Source organism: Megascapheus bottae, chromosome 19, assembly GCF_031878675.1.
Source record: "Megascapheus bottae isolate mThoBot1 chromosome 19, mThoBot2.hap1, whole genome shotgun sequence".
Taxonomy (NCBI): Eukaryota; Metazoa; Chordata; class Mammalia; order Rodentia; family Geomyidae; genus Megascapheus; species Megascapheus bottae.
In genome coordinates, this window is record NC_143527.1 from 1,742,847 (window position 1) to 1,757,284 (window position 14,438).

Below are 14,438 nucleotides of genomic sequence, written 5' to 3' on the forward strand. Positions count from 1 at the left end.
TAGAAGGCCACCTCTCTTCTTTACTATTCATTTGGGCTGGGCCCTCCCAGAATACAGAACTCAAAGAATCTTCTGCCACCTGCCTCGCCCTCTCAGAGGACTGACGACCTTATGCTCCTCCCATGGGAAGGAGGACTGTATGTACTGTGACCACTGTTCTTCCATAACGGGCTGCACGTCCCCCCACTGCTGGGTGGCAAAATGGAGCCCATCCGCTCCTATCCCATGTTCTGCCCCAGGAGCCCCTACTCTGGGGCATCAGGAAGGGTGCGCTGTAAGAATGAAGCTCTGTGAGTGTTTAGAATGTGCACGTCCAGATGGTCTTCAAGGCAATTATCCTTTAATATTTATTTTCCGATGTGGCCCTCTCTGGCTCACGGCTGTCATACTCTGCCCCACGTGCAGAGGCCTGAATGGGAGAGGGAACCATGCAGCACGCTTTGGGGCGCACTCCAATCACCATGCAACCCTCCTCACAGATCCCTGGAGGGAGCTACACTCTGGCCACAGCCACTGCTTCAGGAGGTCTTGTTCCACGCTGGACACAACACGCTTCCGTGAACACAAAGTGACTCTGGCTGCCCTGCAACTACTCTCACTTGTAAGCGGTGCAGGGGAGGAGCACAGGCCCTGGGGACTCAACAGGAAATGTGACTGGTACCACCTGTGGCCCAGGACTTGCATCTGGTGGAATCAGAAGTTGTGCTGCAACTGGTACAAATCACAATTCTACATGTGCATGCCACTATAGAACTAAGTTGTTCAGCTCACTTTTCAAGTCAGTCGGAAGTCGCCCGCCTTGGTGTGCGTGGGGTCTGATACGAGTGTGCTTTCTGACTACCTGTAACCTTTGTCCCAGCAGAGTGGGCAGAGCTGGTCCTGGGAAGAGGAGATGGCAGCGGTGACGGTGGAGGCAACCCTGGGGAAGAAGCTGGGGAAAGCCAAGCCTACGGAGGTGAAGAAGCTGTGAGGAGCCAAAGTTGAGCAACCACAGGCCCTGGCCCACACAAGAAGTTTCCGAGTGCTACCAGGCCTTCAGGGAGAAAGTCCTGACACGTGTCAAAACACTAGCTGCTGTGAGAAGCTGAGGGACTTCACTGGCTATCGAGTGCCAGGCCCAGGGGGCCACAGCTCTGTCTGTATGCCCACCTGCTCCCCTCTGGACTCCTATCGCATGTATGCAGCACTAGCGCAAGACATTTTATTACACCATTGCTTAACACAAGCCTATTTACAACAAACAAACAAACAAACAGACAAAAGGACTGAGAGGGGAGCTCAAGAAGCAGAACGTTTAAATTCTACACAGTACTGTAATTGAGTAAGAGGTACTGCTACATTCTGCAATAGGATACCCATCAGCCTATGCCTTCTAGAACATAAAACAATCGACGTGCTATTGTGTGATGAGACCACATACAATCCATCCTATTCATTTACCAAACCCAAGTATAAGAAATCTATCCTACACAAAGACTAACAAATCATATGCATGCATAGATAGATATGCAGATGATAATTTGAATGGCTACTGAGAAAAGGGAGCTTGCAAAAGAGCTTGAATAGAAGCCGAATCCTATCAACTATCAGATAAACTACATTACAGAAGCTGGGTGCCAGTGGCTACGCAGGAAGCTGCGGTCAAAAGACCAGTCTGAAGCAAGTCAAGCTGAGGCAGAAAAGTCCATCAGATTTTTATCTCCAATTAATCAGCAAACAAAAAAGCTGTCTCAAGATGGAAACACATATAAACATCACCATTACAACTCTCTTAGAGTTAGACGTGATTTTTATTTTCTCCTATCATTCTCTACAATGGGCTGAGGTAAGAGGAGGGTAGTTTTAAAATGAAAGCCCAGGCACCCCCCAAAGGGAGCACTGAGACCCTCACATCTCCCAATACCCTCTGGTCTGCAGAGCTCTTAGGTCCAAGCTCTCATCATCAATTTCTTCTCCTCTGGAAGATTTTGCCAAATGTTACTTCTGGCCATAGCACAACCCTTCAGAAGTTACTTTTTGTCTTAAAAAGGGAGAGTAGAGCCGGGTGCTGGTGGCTCATGCCTATAATCCTAGCTTCTCAAGAGGCCAAGATCTGAAGATCAAGGTTCAAAGCCAGCTCAGGCAGGAAAGTTCATAAGACTCTTATCTCCAATAAACTGCTCAAAACAACAGGAAGTAGTGCTGTGGCTCAAGTGGTAGAATGCTAACCTCGAGCACAAAGAGGCTCGGAGAGCACCCAGGCCCTGAGTTCAAGCCCCCAACTGACCACAAAACAATAAAAATTCTAAAAAAAGGGAGTGGGGGAGTGTGGAGAAGGGAACCCTTAGTCAGCCAACACGAAGTATCAAATACATCTACTCCAGAGAACCGACAGGGAGTGGCACATGGATCACGCCTGTCATCCTAGCTACTCAGGAGGCTCAGGTCTGAGGATCACGGTTCAAAGCCAGCCGGGCAATACTCTTATCTCCAATTAATCACAAGAAAACGGGAAGTGGGGCTGTGGCTCAAGGGTAGGGTGGCAGCCTTGCGCTGAAGTGCTCAGGAACAGCGCCCAGGCCAGAGTTCAAGCCCCACCCATGACACCCCCCCACACCCCCCCCAAAAAGAACTGACAGGGTGAGGAAACACAATGTTTTATCAGTGAACTAAAGATTAATTGAAGCAATTGTAGTGATAAATATTCATTCTCTGAAATGTACACAAAAGACTTGTAAACCAGCGTGTATCTGGTTAATGATCAGAAGCACTGAAACAATCGGTCACCACACTGTCCACAGAGCAACTACCTCTTCCTTCTCGTGGAGCATGATGTGCGCCTTGAGGCTGGCCACGCGGGAGAACTTCTTGTGGCACACGGGGCATGCAGGGTCTGCCCCATTGTGCGTGCACTTGTGAAGGGCCAAGTTGAATTCCACATTGAATGTTTGGGGACACTGGTCACATCGATGTGGCTATGTGGAGAGAAAAGGAAGATGCCGATGAGACTCAGGCTTCTCAAAGACTTGTTGAATAAACAATGCTCAACACGCACTACGAGCTACCTATCTAGGCACTCTTTCTAAAAAGGACACTTCAGGAGCTGGTCAGTATAGCCGACAGGGATGCCATGAAGCTGTGGGCAGAGCTCCTCCAGGGACACTGGGGACAGCATCACACACAGAAAAACTGACCTTCTCATTCCCTCCTTCCCTCCCTCCCTTCTTCCTCCCTCCTTTTTTTCTATACTCATTTTTGTACCTCTTCCATCCTTTCTTGGGTTTGTTTTGTTTTGTTTTTTTTAAGACTGGGTCTTGAAGTCTACATAGCTCGGACTGGTTGCGAATTTCTGATTCTTCTGGGAACACAAATCTGAACCAACATTCCCAGTTCAGTTCAGAACCATTTCTAACATAAGTGGTTGCATACAAATGTACCCACTTGTAGTCTCCATGAAAATAGATTTGGGAAGATTTGGACTTTTTCTTCTATTACCAATCACATTGCTATTGTAAACACGATCTCTTCAAGTAAAATAAGTAATCATACTAATTTTTACTGGATTCCAACCCAGTGTTTCTGTCAATGTAAATGTTCCCCTAAAGGGGAAATAGTATATCATGTGCTTAAAAACAGATAAAGCAATCTCTCTAAAGCACCAGGATTCTAACCTTTCATTTAGGCTGTGACACAGGCAGCTGGGCCTGATTCTATCAGCAAATGTGCTAAGGGATGTGACCCCAAGTAGAGTCCTGGCTCCACTCCCCACCACCCAAATGAAAAACCAGGCTCAGCAGTGCTTCTGGACGAAACACACTGTAAACCACCAGGAATGCCATGCAAGGTCACTTGAAGGTAGACAAAAACACGTCACAATACCCACCTCTATACTTAGTCAAGCTACTGGAGACATGCCCATTTTTAAAGTATTTCACTTTCCACTCATAGTTAGTCATAACCCATTCAAATTTCAAGAAGATACATACATGTTTATAGAATATATTCTACAATTCAGAAACCTAAATTTTAAGAAAATTTGCTATTTTGCACATTGCTTTTTATAATGCCTGCAGTTCTAATGCTCACATCTATGACATTCTTTTGGAAATACATACCTTGTCATTTAGCTCATGGTCTCTCATGTGGCGTTGAAATTGGGATTCTTTGGGGAAAGACAGCAGACATATTTCACATTTGTGGAAGTTTGGAACTGGACAGTCATCATCAATGTTGTCTGCATCCAACGGTAAAACACCAGCTATAAAATTGCACAAGTATTAGTCTCACTACAGGAATAAAACTAATTTTTTTTTTTTTGCCCCAGTTCTAGGGTTCGAACACAGGACTGGGGCATTGTCCATGAGTTTCTTTGGCTCAAGGCAAACGCTCTAAACCACTCCCAGCCTTTTCCAAGTAGTTTATTAAAGAGTCTTACAACTTGCCTGTCCAGACTGGTTTCTAACCACAATCCTCAGATCTCAGCCTCCTGAGTAAAGACTACAGACGTGAGCCACCGGAGGGGCCTGGCTTTGGTTCTTATTTTAAAACCAAATTCTACCAGACATTTCTGGAGCTTCGTGTTTTTGAGACAAGGTCTCACTGTGCAGCGAAGGCTGACTTGGAACTCAGGGTCATCTTTGGAAATGTGAAAGACTTATTTTAGGGTACAAAATAACCACTGACTCTGTTCATTGACTATATCTGTATGCGTATATACATATACACGCCAATACATACGTGCACACATTTATACATCCATATATATAGTGGGTGTGTGTGCGCGCATTTGAGCATGCACACACAAGAATGTGGTAACACTTGGGCTTGAGTTTTTCAGTTTACAGCTGGATGCAGTCAGCTTAAGCCATGCCTTCACTTCTGACTTTTTTCTATTTAATTGGAAAGTTTACTTAATTAATTAAAGGTCTCCCAGGATTGAAGTGGAGTGACAATTCTCAGATCTCAGCCTCCTGAGTAGCTAGGATTATAGATAGGGGTGGGCCACCAGTGTCCATCTTATTAGTCTGAATTTTATTCTGAACACAAGATCTATGCTAGATTGGCAAGACAATCACATTTATTCCAGGAGCGGGACCTGTGAGACCCCATTCCAGACCTGACCCCACTGTCTACACCACACTGTGACTGTCAAACAGGGAAGAATGACAAGCACAGGATGTGGCGTGGGAAGACTGAGGATGTCTCAGACTTTCCCAGCACTAGCTGTAGGCCTCTGGCACACTGTATAACCATTTGGCCGGCCTGATTCTTCACCTGGCTGCCGGAAGGTAAGGATCGCCGCCTTACCTTCTCACAGGGCTATTGTGAGGACCCAAGTTCCTAGAAAGTACAATGCAAACCCAGTGGGATCGGGGCTATGGAGACAGCGTCAGCCAGAGGACAAGGTGGCACCGCTGGGGACTCGCAGGTTCCCTCCCATGTTGCCTGGCAGTGTGACAGCCGCTGCTCACACTGGGAAACTCTCTGCTACCACCCCCCAAAGGTGAGCACTCACACAGCTCAAAGCTCAACACTTGTGTGCCTCCATCCATCCCCAACAGAAACGTGCAAGTGTGTGCACACGTCTACTACTTGTGGCAGTGCTGCCGATAACGCCTCACAAATGAAGATGAACACACCTTTTCTATGTCCCAGAACACATATATCTGACATAGTCACATAAAGGCTTGCTATTGCATGGTTTCAGATCTAAAGACACCCACCAAATAGACAAAAACTAATGGATTATGCTGCTAAAAATCAGGAGAATATTAATTAGATTGGAGAATGGAAACTTCCTGTTTCTTAATATGAATGCTGATTACAGAAGTAAGTTCCCTAAGAGTTCACTGAACTCACCATTTCAGTCCTTCCATGCTGTGTGTCAAGTACCGTTTAAGTACACTGTCATACTGTTCACCTTTCTTTTTTGATTCCTATCCTTTCTCCCAGAATAAGTGTCAACCATGGCCCAGCTCTCCCGGTAACCAAGTCTCAGTGACCCACAACCAAGCTGCCTGGCTCCTAGACGTCCTACCCCGCTTCAGGCTGCAACAACTCAGCTGAGCAGTCACGACCCTGTACAAACCAAGGCACCCAGAACATTGCAGAAAAAGCCTGCCAACTCCTGCCCAACACAGTAAACTCTGGAGCTAATCAGATGGCCAGCTAGCCATCACCACTAACAACCACGGAATTACCCTACTGCCTCGACTCCAACATGCTCGCCACCTACGAAGCCCCAGGATTTCTAGTTCATATCTACTCATACTCTCCTTAAAGCAAATAGACTGAATATTGTCCTAAAATAACTGTCTTCAAAAAATTAGTAATAGTCCCCAAGTAGGAGCTTTCTGACTGTCACTATACCTATGTGGCTCATGCTACATTTTTAACCATCTGCTGAATGCATGTTGCCTAGCATGTCCACACTCACACAACAGTGAACAGTAAGGACATCGTCTGCTGCACAATGACAATGACTATGACTGACACACACACACACACACACACACACACACACACACACAAATGCACATGTATTAAAATGGACACAGTATTTTCTAAGTAGAAATGGGGCACCAGTAACTTGTGAGCTGATCAAGCATACAAAAATAAAGGCCTTGCTATTTTAATGGCTACTTATCTAGTGTGTCTTAGAATAAAATGTAAGTGACACACCAAGGCAGAGCAGTATTCACATGAAGAGACACACAGGCCAATGCAAGAGTTGGGAGTGAGGAAGTAAACCCTCCATTACCATCAACAAACTCTTCGACAAGAGTGCCAAGACCACTCAAGAAGTAGAGGTCAGTTTCCTCAACAGATGCACTGAGAAAAGTACATGACTACTCGTAAAAGAATGGAGGCAGATATTATTACATGCCATATACAAAAATTAACGTGAGCTCTGAGGATTGAGGTTCAAAGACAGCCGGGGCAGCAAAGTCTGTGAGACTCTTATCTCCAATCCATCCCAGAAAACCAGAAATAGTGCTGTAGCTTAAAGAGGTAAAACACTAGCCCTGAGCAAAAGGTCAGGGACAACACCCAGTCCGAGTTCAAGCCCTCATGACCAACAAAAATAAACAAATAATTTGAATCAGAACAAAGATCTGAGTTTAAGTATATCAGTGTGCTGACAGCTCATGCTTGTAATGCCAGATACTCTGGAATTTGAGATCTGAGGACTGTAGTTCAAAGCCAGTGTGGGCAAGGAAGTCATGAGACTTATCTTCAATTAACTATCAAAAAAGCTGGATGTACAATGGTGGCTCAAGCAGCACCAAAGCAGCAAAGGAAAAAGTTCAGGCTGAGTTCAAGCTCCAGGAGCAGAGCGTACGCGTGTACACACACACACACACACACACACACACACACACACACACACACACACACACACACACACACACACAATGCATGAAGAGGAAGAAAAGGGTGGGGGGGAGAAAGCACAGACCTTTACAAGAAAACAGAAGGGAAATGAGGTCTAGTGCAGCACGTCTATAGTTTAGGCATTTGGGAGGCTGGGCAAGAAGGCTGAGAGTTGGCCAGGTAGAAGTTACAAAGGTTTTAAGCAATCCAAGGATAACAAAGCAAGACTCTGTCTTTCACACACACCAAAAACCAAACAAAACCGAGAGAGAAAAGCTTCCTGACTGGGGACTTCCCGGTGTGGTTACTTAAGTATTACACTAGCAGTCACACGTATCTAAGCAGGGTAGAGTCTCCTGGGGGCAGATGAGGGATCACAGTTTATTTCAGGCCAGCCAGCCCAAACCCCATTTCAATCAATGGCTGGGGGCAGTGACCCCCGCCTGTCACCCCCACCCTAGGAAGCAGCACGGGCAGGACTGCAGCCTAGGCCAGTCTGGGCCTCCAGACCCCATCTTGACATAACTACTGCAAACAAGGGCTGGAGGGCTGCTCAAGGGGTTGGGTACCTAGTATCCCCAAGCCCTAGCAACCCCATCACAGTAAGCACGGGAGAAATAGTTGAACTGATGATTCACTTGCATGAAGGATTTTGTACTTGCCAAGGTTGTCAAATGCAACAAAATGCATGCTTTGGCATTTAATCCTTTTATTGCAGGAGATTCAAGTGCGAATTGAAATTCCAGCTCTGAAACTTACTGGGTGGATTGTCCCTAATCAATCAGTTCATCTCCCTGAACTTCACTTAGAAACTCCTTCACACTTCGTAGGGTGTTCTTGAGAATGGAATTGGACTCCTTTCACAGAGCACGCGAACAAACCCTGACTGACAGCGCAACGGTCCAGCTGGAGTCTTACACTTGGCAAGCACCCTGCCCCACCTCATCTCTCTGCTTTTACTTCTCAGCCAGTGTGGCACTTCTCCTTGGGTCAGACTCCCCTGGTGACACCTCTGCGATGACAGACACGGAGCGTCCTGACCACCCCCAGTAACTTCATTCCTGCGGACCCTCACCTCCGGCGAGCTTTAACAGGAGGACAGCTGGCTCCTCCAGTCTGCTTCCACATGCTCCTGTGGACACCTCACCCTCCGTCAGTCAGCGTGCCAGCTGGGCCACGCTGTCTGGGGCTGGACCATGACTGTCAATGTCAGCTACTGAAAAGCCACGCTTCCTAGACCCATCATAAGAGCACTCACTACCTGGCAGACTTCTGAGACGCCCCAGGGAGGCTCCACCCGCTGCACCTGACACGAGCAGGTCTGGCAAGGGCTTCTCCAGATGAAGAAGCTGCAGTGCTGCCATGTACAGAGGAGAGAAGGGAAGCTGCCAGAACAGAACACAGCACGGTCCCTGAGACTGGATGTGGGAGCGGAGCAAGTGACATGAGCAGGGGTGGAGCGCCCACTGGACAGCTCTCGAGTGACCCGGGCAGGGGTGGATGGAGCGTCCACTGGACAGCTCTCAAGTCACCTGAGCAGGGGTGGATGGAGCGCCCACTGGACAGCTCTCGAGTCACCCGAGCAGGGGTGGATGGAGCGTCCACTGGACAGCTCTCGAGTGACCCGGGCAGGGGTGGATGGGGCGTCCACTGGACAGCTCTCGAGTGACCCGCGCAGGGGTGGATGGGGCGTCCACTGGACAGCTCTCGAGTGACCCGGGCAGGGGTGGATGGGGCGTCCACTGGACAGCTCTCGAGTGACCCGGGCAGGGGTGGATGGGGCATCCACTGGACAGCTCTCGAGTGACCCGGGCAGGGGTGGAACAGGGGTGGATGGAGCGTCCACTGGACAGCTCTCGAGCAGGGGTGGAACAGGAGTGGATGGAGCGTCCACTGGACAGCTCTTGAGTGACCTGGGCAGGGGTGGAGCAGGGATGGATGGAGCGTCCACTGGACAGCTCTCGAGCAGGGGTGGACAGGGGTGGATGGAGCGTCCACTGGACGGCTCTCGAGCAGGGGTGGATGGAGCGTCCACTGGACGGCTCTCGAGCAGGGGTGGAGCAGGGGTAGAGCAGGGGTGGATGGAGCGTCCACTGGACGGCTCTCGAGCAGGGGTGGAGCAGGGGTGGAGCAGGGGTGGATGGAGCGTCCACTGGACGGCTCTCGAGCAGGGGTGGAGCAGGGGTGGAGCAGGGATGGATGGAGCGTCCACTGGACGGCTCTCGAGCAGGGGTGGACAGGGGTGGATGGGGCGTCCACTGGACGGCTCTCGAGCAGGGGTGGAGCAGGGGTGGAGCAGGGGTGGATGGAGCGTCCACTGGACGGCTCTCGAGCAGGGGTGGAGGCTGGCCAGGGGCGCACAAAGGGGGAGCGGAGCCGGGCGGCGGCGATCGCTGTGGGGTGGGGGGTCTGGAGCAGCGGGGGCGAGGCGCTGGCCCCCAGCTCCGGCTCCTCCCGCTCCCGCTCCTGCTCCGGCTCCGGCTCCGGCTCCGGCTCCCCCTCCCCGCCGCCCGCAGCCGGCCGCCATCGCGTTACCTGGGGCGTCCACACCGCCCTCGCCGAGGAGGGGCTCGAGGAGCCAGCGCGCCGGGGCCGGGGCTGCGGGGACGCGGGCACGACGGCCGCCCCGCCGCCCCGCCGCGGCCCCGCGCCCTTCTCCCGCCGGCCCGTGGGCTCCCGAGGCCGCTCCACGGCCGCGCCCGCCCCGAGAGCCGCCTGGGAGCCGCCCGGCCTCCGCTTCCGGGATCCCCCGCCCGGGCCACGGCGGCCTGCGGCCCGGGAGCGGGACGGGGAGGAGGGGGCGCGGGGGGCGGCCGGGGAGGGGGACGGGACCGGGAGGCCGCCGCAGCCCCCCTCCCCTCCCCCTCCCCTCCCCCTCCCTCCGCCGCCGCCCCCGCCGCGCCCGCGCCGCCGCGGCCCGGAAAGTAGGCCCAGCGCGGAGGGGCCCGGCCGCGGCGCCCGTATCCGTCCGCCCGCGCTGCGCCCGCCCGGCCAGTCGCCGCCCGCCGCCCGCCCTCCGCGGCGCTCCCGGCGCCCCCCGCGCCCATCCGGGGACCTGGCGGCCGCCGCGGGCCTTACCGGAGTCGCCGCGCGCCGCGCCGTCCCGGGGCTTCGGGGGGCGGCCCCGCGGCATCGTCTCGGCGGCGGCCCACCCCTCACTCGCGCTCTCGGTCGGCGGCGGGCGGCCGGCGCGCACGCGCGGCCCCGGCGGGGCGGGCGGCGGCGGCGGCGGGGCGGCGGCGGCGGCGGCGGCCGGACCCGGCCCGCCCGGCTCACGGGGCGACGGCGCCGGGACGTGCGGGCGGCGGCGCTCGGACCGCGCCGGCCTCGGCGGGTTCCATGGCCCGCGGGCCGCGGCGGGGGCGTTGGGCGCGGGGTGGGGGCGGGGGCGGCGCGGCGCGCATGCGCGGCCCGGCGGCGGCGGCGGCGGCGGCGGCGGCGGCGGCGGCGGCGGCGATCGCGGGGAGCCGGAAGGTCCCCCACACCCCGTGTGGACGGCAGCGCCAGTCAGCCAGCCCGGTGATGGACGGGGGCGCGGGGGCCGCGGGGAGGCGGGCGGGGGGCGGCCGCAGGCCGGGCGAGGTGCAGAGCCGGGCGGTCGCCCCAGCCCAGGCCCACGGCCTCGGGTCCCGGCGGAGCCCCCCCGGCGGGCCCGGGCCCGGGGCGCGTGAGCTGGGCACCCCGGGGAGGCGCCCTGCCCAGCCCGCCGCCGCCCCGCCGCCCTCCCGCCCGCCGGGCTGCTGCCTCTTTGTGCTCGGTACTTTGCAGATGGTGCTGTCCTCCCGGTCTGCGCGGGATCCCGGGCACCGGGTCGCCGGTGATGATCCACCCCCGAGGCCTGCGCCCGGGCCTGCCGTCGGAGGTCTGCACGCCCCTCGGCCCTCGGCCCCCTCCCTCTCTCCTTCCCTGCCTGCAGTGTGGGCCTCTTCACAAGCACACAGTGAAGAGCAACGGTGCGAGTCTCTCTTTAAGAACACACCCGGAAGCCTGCGGCCACCCGAAACGCAAAAGGTCAAGTGTGAAGGGTACACGACTTTCCTCAGTAGCACAGCGCAGGACCACCAAATAAGCGCATCTGCACGTGGTGCTTCTCGTGAGACTGTGTCAGCTAGGGGATGGCGACGGCACCGAGCTCTTTTTCAAGCCAGGACCAAACCAAACCAAGGGCTAGTGGCCACGTGACTGAACTAGAAGACAAAGTAGGCACGTGCTTTTTAGACGGGTTTTTAGTTAAGCGATGGTTCTCCCATAAAGACCAACAGGGGCCGGGAGTGTGGCCTACTGGTAAAGTGCTTGCCTTGCATGCACAAAAACCCAGGTTCCATTCCTCGGTACCCCACATACATAGCAAAAAGCCAGAAGTGGTGCTGAGGCTCAAGGGGTACAGCTCCAGCCTTGAGAAAGTCCAAGGACAGTGCTCAGGCCCTGAGCTCAAGACCAGGACTGGCAAAAAAAAAGACAAACATAGCATGCCAGTTTCTACCCCCAAAAAATTCCAGCTTTGGTTTTTAATAAATTGTTTAAATCTGCAAATTAATTTTGGGGAAAATCATACAATGTTGAATTGTTCATCTGTGGACCCAAATCCTCTCTCTGTCTAGAACTAGAACTTAGAACTGCCTTGAATTCTAGAAGTAAAATGATTTATTTTGGCAGCCAAAAAAAGGACCATTTTAGGTGTACGCTAGATGTGGTGATGAATCTGGGTAGGTGTGTGCTAGGTGTGGAGGTGGACCTGGCTAGGTGTGTGCTAGGTGTGGTGAATCAGGTAAGGTGTGCACTAGGTGTGAAGGTGGACCTGGCTAGGTGTGGAGGTGGCTAGCCCCCGACCTTTGGGAGGACAAAGCGGAGGATTACAGGTTTGAGGCTAGCCTGCTCAGTACAGAAGTAATAAAATAGGGAAGATGCTAATGACAGCTAACAATAATGTGCAAACAGAAGTGAGTCCCAGCTGCAAGCTAGAATGCCATGACTTTCTCCACCAGCACACCCAGCCAGAGGACCAGAAGGCCTTACAGGGGTGACATGAGCCCTGACCACCGCGTCTGGGCACATGGAGCTCATTCCACATCCCTCCCTTCCTTCCTATCCAGCTGCCAGGCTCTCCTCTTCTGCTGGCCCTGTGGACTGGCAGTATTCCTACCCCATCAACATCTCCATTGCCCAGGCTTCCTCCGCCACCCCCGGGACTATCATCCACCCACGAGAACGATAGTTCTCAGAAACTCACTTCTCAGCTTCTCACTCCTAAGCTGAAACGCACTGTGTGTCCGCCCTGGCTCTGTATGTTATTGAAGAGCATGGTCCACTGGTGAACAGTCCCACGATGCTGTCATGCAGGATCTGTGTGTTATTGAAGAGCGTGGTGCACTGGTGAACAGTCCCACGATGGTGTCATGCAGGCTCTGTGTGTAATTGAAGAGCGTGGTGCACTGATGGACAGTCCCACGATGCTGTCATGCAGGCTCTGTATGTTATTCAGGAATGTGGTGCACTGGTGAACAGTCCCACGATGCTGTCATGCAGGCTCTGTGTGTTATTCAAGAGCGTGGTGCACTGGTGAACATTCCCACGATGCTGTCCTGCAGGCTCTGTGTGTTATTGAAGAGCGTGGTGCACTGGTGAACAGTTCCACGATGCTGTCATGCAGGCTCTGTGTGTAATTGAGGAATGTGGTGCACTGGTGAACAGTCCCACGATGCTGTCATGCAGGCTCTGTGTGTTCTTGAAGAACGTGGTGCACTGGTGAACAGTCCCACAATGCTGTCATGCAGGCTGTGTGTGTTATTCAAGAGCGTGGTGCACTGGTGAACAGTCCCACGATGCTGTCATGCAGGCTCTGTGTGTTCTTGAAGAACGTGGTGCACTGGTGAACAGTCCCACGATGGTGTCATGCAGGCTCTGTGTGTTATTCAAGAACGTGGTGCACTGGTGAACAGTCCCACGATGCTGTCATGCAGGCTCTGTGTGTTATTGAAGAGCGTGGTGCACTGGTGAACAGTCCCACGATGGTGTCATGCAGGCTCTGTGTGTTCTTGAAGAACGTGGTGCACTGGTGAACAGTCCCACGATGGTGTCATGCAGGCTGTGTGTGTTATTGAAGAGTGTGGTGCACTGGTGAACAGTCCCACGATGCTGTCCTGCAGGCTCTGTGTGTTATTGAAGAGCATGGTGCACTGGTGAACAGTCCCACGATGCTGTCATGCAGGCTGTGTGTGTTATTCAAGAGCGTGGTGCACTGGTGAACAGTCCCACGATGCTGTCCTGCAGGCTCTGTGTGTTATTCAAGAGCGTGGTGCACTGGTGAACAGTTCCACGATGCTATCCTGCAGGCTCTGTGTGTTATTGAAGAGCGTGGTGCACTGGTGAACAGTCCCACGATGGTGTCATGCAGGCTCTGTGTGTTCTTGAAGAACGTGGTGCACTGGTGAACAGTCCCACGATGGTGTCATGCAGGCTGTGTGTGTTATTGAAGAGCGTGGAGCACTGGTGAACAGTCCCACGATGCTGTCCTGCAGGCTCTGTGTGTTATTGAAGAGCATGGTGCACTGGTGAACAGTCCCACGATGCTGTCATGCAGGCTCTGTGTGTTATTCAAGAGCGTAGTGCACTGGTGAACAGTCCCACGATGCTGTCATGCAGGCTCTGTGTGTTATTCAAGAGCGTGGTGCACTGGTGAACAGTCCCACGATGCTGTCATGCAGGCTGTGTGTGTTATTGAAGAGCGTGGTGCACTGGTGAACAGGCCCACGATGCTGTCATGCAGGCTGTGTGTGTTATTGAAGAGCGTGGAGCACTGGTGAACAGTCCCACGATGGTGTCATGCAGGCTGTGTGTGTTATTGAAGAGCGTGGTGCACTGGTGAACAGGCCCACGATGCTGTCCTGCAGGCTCTGTGTGGTATTGAAGAGCATGGTGCACTGGTGAACAGTCCAACTATGCTGTCCTGCAGGCTGTGTGTGTTATTGAAGAACATGGTGCACTGGTGAACAGTCCCACGATGCTGTCATGCAGGCTCTGTGTGTTCTTGAAGAGCGTGGTGCACTGGTGAACAGTCCCACGATGCTGTCATGCAGGCTCTGTAT

General features: G+C 53.3%; 1 protein-coding gene across 1 annotated transcript in view; it reads right to left on the bottom strand.

Annotated features, from left to right (window-relative positions):
* The window catches only part of Znf236 (zinc finger protein 236), a 67,727-nt gene extending 57,221 nt beyond the window's left edge, over nt 1–10,506 (bottom strand). The window contains exons 1-3 of the mRNA XM_090352952.1: nt 10,432–10,506; nt 4,095–4,237; nt 2,790–2,954 (exon numbers count right to left, since the gene is read on the bottom strand). Coding sequence (XP_090209078.1) covers nt 2,790–2,954; nt 4,095–4,237; nt 10,432–10,486 — 363 coding nt within the window. The 5' untranslated portion in view covers nt 10,487–10,506. The remainder of the gene's footprint in view (nt 1–2,789; nt 2,955–4,094; nt 4,238–10,431) is intronic.
* Nucleotides 10,507–14,438: the final 3,932 nt, after the last annotated feature.